The sequence below is a fragment of the Cylas formicarius genome, unplaced genomic scaffold, assembly GCF_029955315.1.
Source record: "Cylas formicarius isolate icCylForm1 unplaced genomic scaffold, icCylForm1.1 PGA_scaffold_6__28_contigs__length_40554024, whole genome shotgun sequence".
In the NCBI taxonomy this organism is placed as follows: domain Eukaryota; kingdom Metazoa; phylum Arthropoda; class Insecta; order Coleoptera; family Brentidae; genus Cylas; species Cylas formicarius.
This window is the reverse complement of record NW_026844347.1, coordinates 33036437-33053781: the sequence shown is the minus strand read 5'-3', so window position 1 is coordinate 33053781 and position 17345 is coordinate 33036437. Positions and strand designations below refer to the sequence as shown.

The 17345-nt window shown below is 33.1% G+C and overlaps 1 protein-coding gene across 1 annotated transcript; it reads left to right on the top strand.

The window, feature by feature from the left end:
* The first annotated feature begins 11457 nt into the window (after positions 1–11457).
* On the top strand, positions 11458–13605 carry LOC132703515 (chaoptin-like). Its single transcript, XM_060672829.1, has 2 exons — positions 11458–11549; positions 11886–13605. Exons 1-2 carry the CDS (start codon positions 11491–11493, stop codon positions 13582–13584), a joined length of 1758 nt encoding a protein of 585 aa, XP_060528812.1. The 5' UTR covers positions 11458–11490; the 3' UTR covers positions 13585–13605.
* The last annotated feature ends 3740 nt before the right edge of the window (positions 13606–17345 follow it).

Below are 17345 nucleotides of genomic sequence, written 5' to 3'. Positions count from 1 at the left end.
TTATTTTTTTTAGGTCCTGCATAGTTATGGTATAAAACTGATATATTTCTCCATAAGTTGGTATATTATCAGCAATATCATTCACAACCTGAGATATAAAATACATATTAAATTTATTAGCTATGAATTGCTTAAATGAAACAGTTTGCCGGCCAAAGTGCAACTCATCGGGAAGAATACCTTTTTTATTTAGAAGTAGCGTTTTTAAATTTTTCCACACTTCTTTAGAGTTTGTTTTATTTCTATAAATAATATCTTTAAAATATCCATCTTTTACTAATTTAATGCAGCTTACAATGCGATTTCTCTCTTTTCTGTAGGCACGCAATGTATCATCATTTTGTTCATGTACCGCTCTTTTATACAAACAGTGTCTTTGATACATCATTTCTTTTATCACAGTGGTTATCCACTTTTTGTTTTGAAATTTATGTTGAACATACAATTTTATTTTCGGACGCATTTGGGTTATTATATTAGATATTCAAATCAATATTTTTCGTTGAGTGTCTCCAGAATTCTGCAAGTTGTCATTTTGAACATTTCATATATTAAATAAGTTGTAGTGATATTATAAAACGGAGGTTTCTAAATAATCCCATGTTTAAGATTCCAGGGGTACTTGTCTTTACTCTGAAGCCCCAAATAGCGATACGTTTCAAAACTTAACACTCATACAACAGGACCGGCCTAATCCTTTCAAGCAGCGAGGACCGACAAATTATGACGAATCGCGTCGACTAACAAAGAAGGAGTAATTACTTACGAAAGGTTTATTTGCCATCTAATCCATCACTGATTTTCAAAATATTTGTACCCGTTGAAAGAATTCGTTAGGTAGTTTGGAAGCAATAGTTCATCACTGAAAACGAATTACGTTTGATACAAAGCGAAATAAAAATCAAAACTTACCCGCTGGAGTTTTCCTGGACTAATTGTTTGATATTTGGGCAATAACAGGAAATAATATTGGCTTAAGAAATACACCCGGACACGAAACCTAATAACAGTATAAAGCTTTTGATTCGTATATACTAACTGAAAGCTTTTGGTAAAGAAACTTCCGTGCTCGAACATTCGCGTAGTGTTGTATGGAGTTTGTTTTGTTTAAATTTAATTTCAAAATGCCGTAGAGAATTTAATTGGCGTACTATGTGAATTTCAATGGAAATACTGCGTAATATCAGCGAAATAAATCAGCCCTGACGGGAAATGTGACTGACATTTATTCAAATAGAATATTGTTTAGTTTTTGTTACGTAACACTACATATTCCTTGATCACAAAATTAGGTTATTGAAAATCGTACCACCTTGAAATTAATAGGTACTGACTTCAGGGTAAAAAACAGGCGTTTTTAATGTTTTATATTTTAAAATTTTGAAATTGTTAGTTTAATTTTTTTTGTAGTGACTATTTGAATAATGTTTGCAATACATTATTTTAATTTTTAATTTATTTCAAGCATGCAGTCATAGCTAAGTCATCCTGAAATTTGATATTGAAAATCCATTTTGGCAACACTTGTTTTTCAGTATCACTTTTCAGTTTTAATATTATAATCCAAAAAATGAAAAGAATATAAGCAGGACCAACTGGACGGTCGGAAGATATTGGGTAGAAGACAAATTCACCATTCAAAATCGCTCAAATCTCATTTTACTTATTTCTGCATCAATAGGTCCAAAATAAGCAATATGTCCTCAAGTTCTTAGAAGGATTTTTTCAGTACTTTATAGATTTTGTTAACATTCGATTTGATTCGTTACAATTGATATACCTAAGAGGATATTTCTCGACTCATATTCAGAATTAGAAGTTAGTTGAACAAATATTAAATTTAATGTCTTTGGTGTTCAACGACTTGTTGGACTTGTTGAGCAGACAATTTCCCCTAATTATATAAAAAATTGCCCTAATGAAAACTGATTTTCATCATACTCTCACTAATAGGGAATTTGAATAAAATTTTATTTTGAAAATTATTGCTTATAAAAGCAAGTTTATACTATAAAAACAACCACAGTTCATCAAAAAAAGAATTTCATAGTTCTTTGTAACAAATATAAGCAACAAAAATTTGTCAAATTTAAATCCTCTTTGAACCGTCATTGGCTGTGACCGGTTGTGACGTCAATCCGCTCGCCGGACGGTAGCATAGACAAGGAATAAGAGAACGGCAACGCGGCCAAGGTCAAACACCGCAAGTTTTTCTTTTGCTGAGGTTTGCGGTGTTAAAGCTAAAAGGTATGTTAATAGAAAATTTAGCCAGTAGTTTTATATCAATGTAATGTAGAAATCAGCTTAAAGTTTCCTAGTTTTCAAAATTCAAATGGTATATCAAATAAAATGTAAATTATTCAACAAAAAAAAAAACAAAAAGCAACCAGTGGAAACTAAAATATTGATTTTAAAGAATATTGACATTGATAACTTAAAGTGTTCTTTATTTTATATAGATCAGGAAGCCATTTCTACGCAATAGGAAGGGTGCAAGTTCGAAGAGTTAAAAATGTTAAACTGTAAAAATTCTCGGCCTAAAACCTGAGAATAACACTATAACATGTCGCCGTATCGATCGCAAAGCAGCGGTATGACGTCACGATCATCACGCGTTTCGTGTCGTTTAAAGGTAATAGCCGGATGTCAAAACTTGATTTGTTTTTTGCATCTTAAAGATTGAGTTTTGAGTTTTGATATTTGGTACGCATTATTTCTATACATAAACAAATGAATTGAAGAAATAAAAAAAAAGTTCAACTTCCCTATTAGCAGCAATCATCAGTAATTTCGCCTAAAATTACCACGATTGTGTATACTAAATTACAACTATGCAACTTCTCTCAGAATGAACATTTAATTTCTACTTCTTGAGAATACCGTCTGCGTCAACGAAAAACTGAAAATGCGAACACCTGGCAAGATTCAATGAGACGCGAAAATCAGTAAAAAAATTCATCCCTGTCTGTTCTGCAGCAATAAACGTCAAGTAGCTCCTACGGTCGGTCTCTTTTCTGTCGGTATCGGTAAGTAAAGCAAATTACTCGTAGTTGGCCGGGTCTATTGACAGTCGACCACTTTTGCCGGTCCTTTTGATGCGGTCAATGTGAAGTACCGCGTCGGGGTTTAGTTATTGTGCGCGCGTCAACAGAACTTCACAGTTTGCAAAAATATACAATGTCACTTTCACACCATTTTCGGTATCATTGTTTGTGTGTTTGGCCAGATTAAAGCGTGACGCGCTTTCGCATAATTGAATAGGCACCGATCGAAGTGTCTTGCTCCAAATAGACGACGACTTTATGCTATTTGTTCGGCTTGTGTCGGTCTCACCTTTCGGAACGTTTGAAGCTTTATTTCTTTGCTGTTTTCCTACGACTTACTTATCTCGAAAATATTCTGACGTTCTTCTTTGATTCTTCGCCACGGCTACCCAATTTTCACAGGTAATTCAAATGAATGATGAATACAAAGGTTCATAAAGGTTCAAAAGATGTATTACTCGAATTAATTAACTTCATTTATACAAGGAGTTGCAAAGAAGTTGGTAAATCTGTTAATCACGTTTTCTTTAGGTTAAAATAGTGGGACTTGCCTTATGTCACTTTCAATTTGAACGTTTGGTTTCCAATAAACAGGCTGTCAAAGTGAGCTTTTTAAAAAGGGATTTAAGAAATAATTAATTTAATTAATGCAGTGCAGGAGTTATACACACTTTTAAGATCTATTTGGAGGGGGCCTTGAAGATCTGGAAAAGGAAATGTGAACCGATGGGTATTCCAATTGGAGATCATACGCTTTATAGCTTTCATTTTGCTTTATTAAGCTTTATAGCTGTCATTAACAAATGGCCATAATACTAAGGAAATAGCAATTAGAATTGTCCAAGGTAATACAGTAATACGCCAACTAAACAATATACTCTGGAATAACCACATTAGTCGGAACAGAAGAATTAGAATATGCGTCGATTTTTGTCTAGTCAAACTTGCTATCGTTTCAATTTCAGTCAAACTCTGAAGAAGCCAACAGGATGATTGGCGAAACGTTAGCAAGTTCGACTCAGCAAAAACCGACGCATGAGGAAACCAGAAGTTTTGTAAAAAGTATTACAGTAGCCTGTGGAAGTTTTTTTGAAAAATTACAGAGCACAAATTTATTTCTTTCACTAGTTTTATTTAGTTCATACAACTTATGTTTGAAATATCTTAAGCTAACCAAAAATATAACCTACAATTAATCTAGATAGTAGAGACCTATTATTTTAGCTAGGGTTAACTTCAAAAAACGGAGCTTTTATTGGAGACGCTTCTTGCTTGTAGTACTATACGAAGCTTTTTATTGGTTAGGTCCCATTTTGGTGTAATACATTTGCATGTAGTCTTTAATTCAATCATATAACCTTAAACCACATAAATTGGGCAATATTTTAGGTAGGTAATGAGGACAGACAAATGCTACTAAAGAGTCGGATTGGAGGCAGAAAATCAAGTGGAATCTACCAAAAAGACTATTACTACTACGACTACAACTACTTCTAAACCTTGAAGGATATGAATTTTGCCCCGGAAGAACAGTCGTTAAAATATATTTTTATTTATTTATTTTATGTGCTTATTTCTTTACTTTGTTTTACGAAACTCAAGTAATTATAAAATTAACCATCTCTAAGAATTGAATAAATAAATAAATAATTTAAATCTCCAGAATGAATATCATATAAAACGTTTGGGCAATTTTAGGGGAGCCGCGGCTATCAAGTGGCAAAATTAATTTTCATTCATTTCCAATTAGGTGATTAACTTGAATACGATTAAATCACCGAAATTTTTGGACGTTGTAATTTCGAATCGATCCGTCTTTCTCGTATCAAAGAGAACTCTGAATTGGTTGTCGTATTTTGTGGAAACCAAGAGGGATGCATTGTTAAAGCTGCGAAAAACTAGAAAAAAATCGAAAAATTCAGGATGCTCCATCACAGTTTTGACACCCGAATCTGTGTGACAAAAGGCCTGCACCGATCTTAATTTTATTGTAGCATAACAATCGAGATTATTAAATATCAGGCGGTGGTCGGCGATTGACATATTCATACTTTTTTTTTATGAAATGTAGCAAAAAAATCAAGGGAAAGGAAATTTTGCGATTTTTAAATCTTGGACAGTTATAATTTTTGTAATATTTGTATACATGAATATAATCGCGATTTGCTGTTAAGAATAATAGTTATAAATAAGATATTTATTTTTCTGCACACAGAAAGCTAAATTCTTACAGAATTGACATTTAATTAACTAAAGGAATTAGAAAGCTTAACCAAAATTAACTTTCCATGTATTATTAAAATAGCATTAGTTGTATACCCATAGCAATTGACCTGGCTTAATCCACTCACAGAATAATATTTAAATTTCGCGATAAATGAAATACCTATCCACTTTCATTTTCAATCCTTACCTTTTGTGATTTCGACTTTAATTACAGAAACGCTTTGCGCCAATTTTCAAACAAAAATTATAAATTACTTTGTCAGTAAAAATTTCCGCTAATTTTAAATGTCAAATTTCCGTATTTTTGTCATAAAATGCATGTTGAAATTGCCTCGCTACCTCGTTCGATATTTTAGATCATGTAGAGTCAGAAAAATTCTATTGACACCTGGTGGAATATAAGTTTGTGAGTCTTTATTTATTAACCAAGTTTTGGATAAAAATTAAACAGAGCTACTGGTGTTTCATTCAAAAGTGCCTTTAAGTGGGACCGGACAATAAGTGCATTTCGTCAGGGTAGTGTAGTTTAATTTTTAGGTGCTTATTTTATTTATCACTTAACCTGGTTCAAATAATTCATACTAAAAAAACTTTCTACTTATTGCTGCGTGCTGTGTAGTGTAGATAAATTTCCAATCCGCATAAAAAAAAGATTTTATTTTTTGTCTGTCTGTTCTCCGTTCTTCGTTCTCCGTTTCTCCGTTCTCTGTTCCAGGGTTTTTTGACGATTACTTCCGAAAGGTTTAAGCTACAAGCTTCATATTTTGCTCCCTTTTAACCGTCCACGGAGTGCATAAGACAGATAAAAATGTCTGCGTTCAAACTTCGGCGTCCATTTTTTCTATCGATTTTTGACTGTTTTTCGGTCGTTGCTGTGAAACAGGTTAAGTGTCCGAAATTTGAAGCTATCGACTTCAAATTTGGCAGGGAAATAGTGTTTGGTCCCCAACCGGAAATTGGGGGGGTTGGGAGGTCGGGAAGTATTTTAAAAAAATTTGAAACTGCATTTGCAAATGTCTAAGGAAAGGATCATTTCTCGAAAACTGTTAATGGAACCGAAAAAATTCTTGAAGAAGAATACGTAGAATATCTGACTGCATAAACTTTTATTCTTAACAATTTTTCAAAAATGTACAGAGTGCGCCGTAAATAAAAAAAAAAATGAAAATTGGCGATAACAAAAGGACTGTGTCTCAGATATCAGTTTCTTTCTCATAACAATAAAGCTCGTATACACAGCTAAAACTTTTGTATTTAAGGTTTTCACCTATTGTACAGGGTGTCCGCGCGATATTCCGCGCAATTTTAAAAAGCGTAATAGGTACCCCAAATTTGCAGCTACCAACTTGAGATTTGGCTGAGAAGTTCAGACCCACATTTAAACTCTTGAAGTCAAGCGCAATTAAGTACCGTAAAGTATTTTTTAAAAAATTTTGAATTTTTTTTTTGGTTATTTTGCCTTCCAGAAAAACATTTTTTTCTCCATAACCATTCTCCCGATCGGCAAAATTCTTTAACTGGCAGACGCGGAGGATCCAGTGCTATAACATTTATTTCAAGCATTTTTTCGATTATGTACAGGGGTTTTAAATTATAGGCAAAAATCCAAAGGACTTTGAAAATTGTTCTTTTCATCAGTAAATTATTAACCGCAATTAAAAAATAGTAAAAAATATGGCTAATCGGCTCAAACAGTGTCCATAGGCAGCATCAAGAGCTACAAAAATCGTTATTCCGGGGGCTGTCAAGGAGCGATGACGTCATTGATTGTTAGGGCGCTGCATGTTTTCAGAAAAATCTTGTTTTCTCGAAAACCATTTACTATTTTAGAAAAATTCTTGGACTAGGAAACGTGGAAGATCCAGGGCTATAACCTCTATTTCCAGAATTTTTTCAAATATGTACAGGGTGTGTCGATTATGGCAAAAAAAAATTAAAAGACCCTGAAAATTGCCATTTTCGTGGATAAATTATTAGCCGTAATTGAAAAACTGTAAAACATGGGATAATTTGGTTTAAACAGTCTCGAATATTGTGTCGAGAGAGAGAGTTTCAAGTTTCGTCTATCCTACAGGGTGCGCGAGATACTTGGAATAATATAATTTTAAATCATTATTACTTGTACAATTTTTTATATTTATCAAACTTTGTTGTGACTTTGAACTTAGGTGATAAGTAAAAAACGCTTTATACGGGGTATATGCACAATACAATTACATCGATTTTGCGAAAGTTCCATAGTGGTCCGCAGGAGCACGATAGAAAAACGATGCCTCCCTTTACCTTAAGAACCGCGAAGCTCTTTCTTAAAAAAAAAGCTGTTTCGCGATAGGCGCTACGAGCTTGCCCCGCCCAGCAATCGTGTTTTATTTATCACTTAACCTGAACCAGTGAAATAAATCATAATAAAAAAAACTTTCTGCACACTGCTACGTACTGTGGAGATTAAGAAAATCGGTTTTATAAATGTTATTCTGCTTATCATGCTCTTTCAAAAAAAAAAAGAAAACTTTGTTTTGAATGTAAAAACGAATTCTCGCACAATCAAAACTCTAACTTCGTAACTAAATAATAAAGACCTAATTTTGATAATAAACTACTATTTTTGCTGTGATAACAGTTGGTAATCATAATTTTTGTTTTTTGTTTTCTAGGTACCTTGTTTTAATGTTGCCAGTACCAGATGCAATGGAAATAAATTTTGAATTTGAAGTTGTTCTCCCACCTTGTGCTTCGAACTCATACCCGAATATTTTTGGTTTGGGACATTAGGAAAAAAAATACAAAGGCGAAAACTATTGTTCACATGACCCGCGCCACTGTATGTTGCGGTGTGCCCAAAACCGAAAACCTATCGCCGTCGGAGGGCATTTTATAGCAACGGGGGGCTGTTGGGCCTCAATCCCTTTTAACCAATTAAGTTCCCTCCTTATCGACGCCCCGGGTACACCCCTTAAAATCACACGAGGGTCGCGATATTCACCCCGCCTCATGGATCCATGTGTCACCCTATATATATGCCACCCTTCGAGCATAACTCAGTAATATTTATCTCTTTAAACGGATTTGAAAATTAGTATGGAGGACATTCGGAGTCATACGAGTGGAAGCAACGAGGATTTATCGCCCGGGGCTGTGGGAAGCCATTTTTGCTTGCGTCCGAGGAAGCAGGGCGCTCGCAACCGCCGAGAATAATCACTTTAGATTACTTGAATGTCCGTTTTGTCAATTTATTTCGATGTGTTATTTGACAGTGGGAAAAATAATATTATATTTAATATTTTTTTATAATATCCTTATAGATTTGGGCCTTTAGAACTATTACGTTAACACTACCATGAAATAATACGTAACTTATTTGTTAATATTAAGTTACTTCTCCTTTAGAGACTAAGAAATCACTGAAAACAGATTGGGTTATATTTACTTATTGTGTGTATGTGAAAACTATCTGCCTGTGATCAAATAAGAGTTATTTTAACCCAAACAAGACTTTAATAAGTAGATTTTGCAATAAGTAGAACAACATTCTTCCTTGGTGGTCTTCAAAGTGGATAATTTGGAATTTTATGGAGTTATCATTACACACTCCAAAGGATTGTGAATTACTTCGGGGGACTTAATTGGATCGTAAAAATGAGCTGGTGATAAATGCAATTTTACTCACGAATTTGATGTGAGTGTTTAATAAACTGAAAAGTGATTGAAGTCGTGTCACGTGTAACACACTACTCTTTTTCTTCTTTTGATTTTATAGCCATGGTTGACGTTTCTCAATTCTACAGGTCACGTAACACACGACTGAACATATTCGTGCTGTTTTGCGAAAATGTACCCAAATGGTCGTAGAAAAAGTATACTTGTGACTAAAGGGGTGTTTATCAAACTTTTTGCATTATATACTAATGTTAAAAGCATACTTGAATACGCTTCCATCGTCTGGCCATCATAAAAATTAGACATACCCTATCTACTTGAGAACATTCATTTCAAGATATTGTAATCAAGAAGACAGAAGTTAGCTTTAACCTGCTTTTTTAAATTAACTGGTCTTATATTTTAGGCAATATTAATTTAATAATAATCTCTATGCCACGCATAAGTAAGCCGCTCACCGAAGTACATCGAACGTTTATAGATCAGGAAATAATCTTGAAAATTAAGAAGAATTTAAGAACTACATAAAAAAAAAACGAAAATTTAGATTACTAAATAGATTGTGCGGTTTTTGGTTAGGTCATTTTGGCTCCGAATTTTGTTTCCACTTTTCCTTTTTCTTGTATTCATTCTCAAATTACAAAAATAAAATAAAAAACATAGGTTTAGTTTTTCTTTCTAAGATAGATTCCAGATAAGTTTTTTATTTGTAATCTGATATTTGGCTAAAAATCCATGTAACAAAATCAATAAGAACTAAAAGTTTGTCAATTGTCTCGACTTATTTTGAATTTAATGGACAGATTTACATCTCTAAAAGGAAGGTTTGATTATGGAAACTCACTTAGTCCTTTGTTAGCCGAGATTTTTATGGATAATTTGGAAAATATACTAGAACATCCTTTAAGTAAAAGTTTTCTATGGTGGTGTGGTGCGTGGGTGATGTCTTTGCTTGCTTTGTTGGAACGGACAGACAATTGAATTCATTTTTAAATTAGATTAACTCATTACATAATTGTATAAAATTCACTATCGAGATTGAACAGGATGACTCTATTATTTTTTTAGACTTAAACTAAAACGGAAAACAAATTAGATTTTTCCAGTCATACATAAAAACTCAAATCACTCTTATACACACAAAATGGCTGTATTCACTTTTTTATACACAGACTTCTTAATACGCCATTCTCAACAGAAAATTACAACAAAGAACTTAATATCATTAAAAAAATTGCACTGAAAAACGGCCACAATCCGTCCATTATAGATAAAATTCTAAATAAAAAACAAATCCAGACAACAGTAAACTCTAATTATTCGAAACTTAATATAGAACACGAATAATTTAAAACAATTAGATACATAGGAGAACTCAGTGAAAAAGTTTGAAAACATTTGTCAAAATGTGGTTTAAAAATACCTTTCAGAACTAACAACACAATAGGAACATTTTTAAAAAACAAAAAAATCAGGTGTCTACTAGTTGAAATGCGGATCTTGTCCAAAAATTTGTATTGGACATAAAAGAGCGTTTAAAGACAATAGTCTAGATTCTAATTATACTACACACTTAAACACAGAAAAACACATTTTTAACGACAATTTTGATATTTTACATGCAGCCACAAAAAGTACAAAATTAAATTTATTGGAAGCCATGGAGATTTATAAAATGAGACATTCAAATGAATTGCTTAACGATTAATTAGATTGAACTTAAATTCTCACAACATTAATTAAGGTTTGTCGTTTCTCGGTATATATAGCAGTAGTTTATAAATATTACATTTGATAAAGACACGGTGTTGTCGAAACAATTGTCATGTGAAAATACATAATATCGTGGAGATCTGAACTTTTAGTTCTTATTTATTAAACTAATTTTTCTATTTTTGTGTGGATAGTTAATTTACTTGTTTCTGTTTTAGTGAAGCTGACTAATAAGAATGTTTGCTATCTAATTAATGTTTCGTAATGAAAATTCCACTGCTTGAACCGATTATTTGTTTATTCCTAAATAAAATTGTGTTGTTTAAATTTCCACACATATACGAGAATTTGTTCGATCGCGATGTGGCTCAGGCGGGCGTGTAATAAAAATAAAGCGTTCTTCTAACAAATCTTACTGCCCGAATAAGTCCTTGGAGATAAAAGTTGAAAGAGACACTAACCTCGGATATCTTTCTTTGCTATTCCAAACTTGTGATTTATATTTATATCAACCTTTACTAGGTCGAACGTAAAGTTGATCGGCTTTAATGGTGTGTTCGCATTTCGAAGTTTGTAGACTTTCGTTTTTGCCCCGAGAATCGTTTGCCCATCTCGCCTAACGCAGATATTATAAATATATGTTAATTTGCATTTTTACGGTTAATGAAATATATAATTTTTTTAAAATGTGCTTGAGGAGTTTAATATCGAAATTTTGGTTGCTACATGTATTAAACAATTACTCTCTGTCTCATCCTGTAGAAAATGCTAACTAAACATTGTTATAAATATCACATTTCCTCAATAGCCGGTCTTCCGAAAGTGATTAGATTGCACTCGACGTTTTTAAATGCGCAACAAAGTATCACTGCTCGTTTATGCGAAGTGGTCCGCGAGAATTTTTTATAGGTAAGAGAAGATATATATTTCATTTTAATACTAACTCTATATGTAACTTGAAAACATTTAATTCAAATTCGAAACACTAATTATTTTTATTACAATTACATGCAAATATTTTTATTTTTACGAGAAAAAAAAGGGAACTAGTAACCAAGAAATTTTCTTTTTGCAATGGTTTCGACGTGGAATTAAGTTATCTAAACATTAATAAAAAATACCTTATACTTTTCAAAAAGTAGGGCAATCAATTTTCTTTCTTTCGCTCCTAATTTCATTAAGAAAATGTCTTCAAGCAATATCTCAACTATCTTATTCCCAAAATTAGCAATTATGTTTTTACAGAGAAATAATATCAGCTGAGGCAAAGACCATGCCTTCCATTTGGACGCTTTGTCTATGTATCATGGCTGCCAATATGAAACAAGTGATGATGTTTTCAGGTGAATATTCAAATGTGAATGGAATTCAACGATACGTATGCTACAATGCAATTTTATCAAACCTCGAAGCATGTTTTAATTGTGAAAATTATTACTCCGGTTGTAACAAAAACGATATTTATTTTATGAATTCGTCTTTTCCTATTCTTTCACCTGGTATCCACCGTATCTATGAAAGTATTACCTCATTGACTATGAAGCACTCAAATATATCTGTCATATTACCAGGATTTCTTAATAACTTTCCTGAATTAAAAATGCTGGATTTTGCGAATAACAACATAAGTTATCTGACTGCTGGAATTTTTAATTCACTATCGGAACTAAAAATACTTGATATGTCTTCAAACATTATTCGAAATATAAGCGACCAAACATTTTTTGGCCTTAATAATTTGAGGTCCCTGGATTTAAGCAACAACCACATAACATCGCTGATCTCTATTTTCTACGACCATCAAGCGAATTTAGAATCTCAAAACTCACTTTTTTTTGTAATGCCGAACATTGAAGTCGTCGATGTGAGCCACAACGAATTAAGCGAGCTCGCATCACCCGGACCAACAGTATTGCATCTAGATTTGAGTTACAACAACATAACTACGATACCTGTCTCGGTATTTTCAAACGCCCGCTCACTCAAAATCTTATGTTTGCATCATAACTACATCCAGCACTTGCCGAGAAATGTTTTCAAAAATTTATCATCGTTGGAAAGTTTAGACATCTCCTTCAACAATTTGAATGAGACGCAATACGGTCAATTGGACCATTTAGAGCAGCTGAAATATCTCAATCTTTCAAATAATCACCTTAATCTTGAATTTCATAAACTGATATCCTTGATCCACCTTGAAGAGTTGCAGTTGGCCAACAACACTTTTAGCAACTTCGAGCCCGTTTCCTTATTAAATCATTTCCCTAAACTACAAGTAATTTCGCTATATAATCATTTTTGGGACTGCAAAAAATTGGCTACGACTAATAGCTACTTTAGAAGTAAAAATGTAATGGTTGTGCCTGGTACAGATTATAGCGATGAATACCATAACATCATCGGAATTCCCTGCCATGACTACAGTACTTTTGAAGACAAAATTGATACTTTGCCATACAATTCCAGTACTCTGGAAATATTGTACAGAGATATTGGCGGGTATTTGAGAAGAAATAATTTGTATTTGGGAGATATAAGTGCGAAAATAGATAAGATACAAAGTAACCACGTCAACGACATGTCCGAATCTATCGAAAAATTACTCTTGGAAATCAAGCAAACGGGAAGTACCGATAATTCCAGCCAGACGAACATTTACACACTTCTGCAACATGAGATGGAGCTTAGTTTGCAGAAATCCCAAAATCGTTTGTTGGGTCAGAGGCTAGAGCACCTGGAAAACACATTAAAAAGTTATTTTTCTAATTATAGTTCAGCTTACAATGAGAAACTTACCTCATTCGAAAATAAAAGTTCACATTCGGAGTCTGTACTTGTTGATATTCTGTTATTCCTAATTTTGTCTATACTCTTAGTGTTTTGCTATTTGTATTTTAAAAACACTTTCGGGACACCCAAACGAGACGAGGTGGAATTGGTGTAAATAATTAACAGTTAAAAATAATGCTTAATACTAAATAAGAATAAACAATAATATAATTACACCTGCATTTTTTTTAACATATTTCCCCGAGTTTACTATTTCTGTGAAATTCTGCAACCGTGCTGATTTAAAACAAAAAAGAAAAAGAAATTTATTTATTTATTATTTCCTTGAGGCTTTCAAAATCAAAAACGACTTTCAAAATGAGTTTTAGTAATCTATTTTCTAGGTTCCTTAAATATTATTATATGCGAAGCATCTATAATACAAAATGAATTAATGAAAACAATATACAAAACTTAGCAGTTGAAGAATAATTTCTTTTTTCTTACTCCCTAATCGAACATACCAAATTATGTACTGATTTTTTTTATGCATTTTTTGTACGAGGTAAACATATTCTCTACGAATGTGGTCTTATGGTTATTGTTGTGGATTTTTGTTTTATTTTTCTTTATATCCTTTGGTTTTGGATTAAAGTGACTGTTGATATGAAAATTAATATGTATAGTGTGTTGTCTAACCTTTTACACCCTGTGCCAAATAAAACGATTCAGAATACGATCTGGAAACCCATAGGAGATACGAAAAAAAGTTTCGTATAAAAGTTTCTTGGACTCTCCTCTCCTAATTTTTATGATACAGGGTGTCCCAAAAGTGCCTCCTCCCGCTCGACAACAACTTCGTTATTTTAAATGGAACATACTGTATATTTAGACATTTTTGGAATACTTGGTTAAAATAAAGGTCACTACTTGAATTTTGCATAGTTTAGGCAGAAATCGAGGTTATGTGTTTTTTTTTTTCATATTTTAATTGCCTTATATAAAATTGTGTTGTGGCGCTGCTGATACAGATATTGCAACGAAAGTTTAACCACAGACTAAGGAGATGATACACTACTCAATCAGATATCAATTATAGGCCAAAAAATAAGGTAAGTTTGTAATTTATCTTATATTTAAATTTTACTTAATTTTTGAGATATTTGAGCTAAATTCTTGTTGAATTTAAAGCTGCCCACATTAGGTCACTTGTTGGCAATATTAGGTATTTTTAAAAAGCAAAGACTTCCACTTCTTCCACTTCTTTTAAAGACATAATACTCCAGAATAAAACCTACTGCTAACAATACAGGGTATCCATTAATACGTTTGAAATTTTGAAAAATTTAATAAATCCTTAGAATTCATATTTAAAGAAAAATTTAATAGTTAATTGTTTAGCTTTATTGAAAATACATAATAACAGAAGTAAATAGTTAAAATTTATAGGGTAACTAAACAAGGTAAGAAATTTGAATAAATAAATCTATAAAACAAAAAGTGAACTATAAAGAGTTCGTTTATTCGATCCATAAAGTTTAGTTAAAAATGTTACTCTTGAAATGCTCGTTTCATCTGGCATCAAAACAACAGAGAAAATTCAAAACATTTAAAAATGTAGTTGGCTATGACATCAAATCTTTTTTTTTTGACGCATTAAGGTATAAACAAACCTTGAAATTTCTGTTTGGTTTTGTTGTTTTTCATAATTCTATTAAAAAAAAATGCTATTAAAAAAATACCTAATATCGCCAGCTTTAAATTGAACAAGGGGTTATCTTAAACCTCGAATATCTTAAAAAGCAAGTAAAATATTTTGCCTTGGAATTAAAATCTGAATAAAAATATAGCATGTTCCATGTAAATTGAATTCGCCAAAACGGCACCACCTATTTGGGACACCCTGTAAAAGCTGAGGCGCCTCTGTCAAACAGATTGAGTAGTGCATCATCTCCTTAGTCTGTGGTTGAATTTTGGTCGCAATACCTGGTTCAGTACCGTAACAAAGCAATTTTATATGGACAATTAAAATATGACAAAAAAAAAACCGAAATTTCTGCCTTAACTATGCAACATTTGAATATGATTTTCTTAAGAAAGTAACCTTTATTTTAACCAAGAATTCCAAAAATGTCGAAATATACAGGATGATCTATTTAAAATAACACACTTGATGTTGGGGGACACTTTTGGGACACCCTGTATCAACAAAATTATAATATTTTAAATATTCAGGAGAATCCAGGAAACTTTTGTACTAAACATTGTATCTATCTCTATCTCCTATGGGTATCTAGATCGTATAGTGGATCGTTTTATTTGACACACGGTGTAAACTGCAACCAGCGACATCCAAATATCCATTAGCATATTTTTCCCCAGCGCAGCGGCAAGAAACTGTAACGCATCGAATGGCGTTAGAATAGCAATAAAAGAATAGATAAACGTTTACGACCGCGTAAGGAAAACTTCAACGGTTATCCTACCTAACGATTAAGAACATAACTATTGCAAACGTGGGGCATATGCTTAAAAGTTTATTTGAAAACTTAGACACAAGATACTGGCACTTGAAACTGTCACACCGGGCGATTTTTGAAAGTTTCGGTACTTGGATTTTCGGGTCTGCACTATCGAACTAAATCATTTTGGACGATGCAACGCTGCTGCTTTCCACAGTAACATATGGCAACATCGACATCTTAAATGGCATACCCTAGGTTTTATCTGTTCACTTTTGCTCCACGGTACTTTCCTGTACTTATTAATTGATTGTTTCGAAAGATTAATCATTTTTTTCTTATCCAAAATCTCATATGACTAAAGCGTTTACTTAGCACATAGTTTGCAAAAACCCCGTGTATTAGACTTATGTAGATAAATTAATTCCATAATACACAGGGTCGTTTAAAATTAATGATTTTGATGTTATACATAAGAAAGATCAACTTTCTAACTTCTAAACCTTCTAAACTTCTAATAAGTAATTAAATTTTTCCGTTTCTTAGTAAACGTCTAATCCAAGATCGGTATTATAATGAAAATTCGGGAACTGAGATGGCTTTTACTTGACGAAAGTCCATTTAACAAAATAAATAAGATTTTCACGAAATCATACATATGCACATGACAATTGTTTCGACAACACCGTGTCTTTATCAAATATAATATTTACAAATTACCTGCTAGTAAATACGAGGTGTGTTCAAGAAGTATCGCGAATTTTGAGTTTTTTCAAAAATTATTTATTTATTCATGAATATCTATTTTGTCCCCTTCAAAGTAATCCCCATGAGATATTATACCAACCAACCAACCAACCAATTATGCCAACGGTTTTTCCTATCTTCGAAGCACTTCAAAAAATCATTTTTTTTTATCTTCTTCAACTCCTCCTTCGATGCCGTTTTATCTCGTCAAGAGAAGCGTAACGTCGTCCTTTCATGGGCCTCTTCAGTTTAGGGAACAAGAAAAAGTTACAGGGGGTCAGATCTGGGGAATACGGTGGCTGCGGCATCATTAGTGTGTAGTTTTTGGCCAAAAAGTCGCGCACAAGCAACGATGTGTGAGCAGGGGCGTTATCGTGGTGCAAAAGCCAATTTTTGTTCTTCCACAAATCCGGGAGTTTCTGACGGATTGCTTCTCGCAAATTGCGCATAACTTGCAGGTAATATTCCTTATTGACCGTTCTTCCCTGTGGCAAGAACTCATGATGCACCACGCCCCTGCAATCGAAGAAAACTGTCAGCAAAACTTTCACATTCGACCGAACTTGGCGCGCTTTTTTCGGTCTTGGTTCGTGCGGCAGCTTCCATTGAGATGATTGAGCTTTGGTTTCCACGTCATAACCATAAACCCACGATTCGTCACCAGTTATGACTCTCTTGAGCAAATTTGGGTCGTCGCGGACAGAGTTTAACATCTCATTAGCAATGT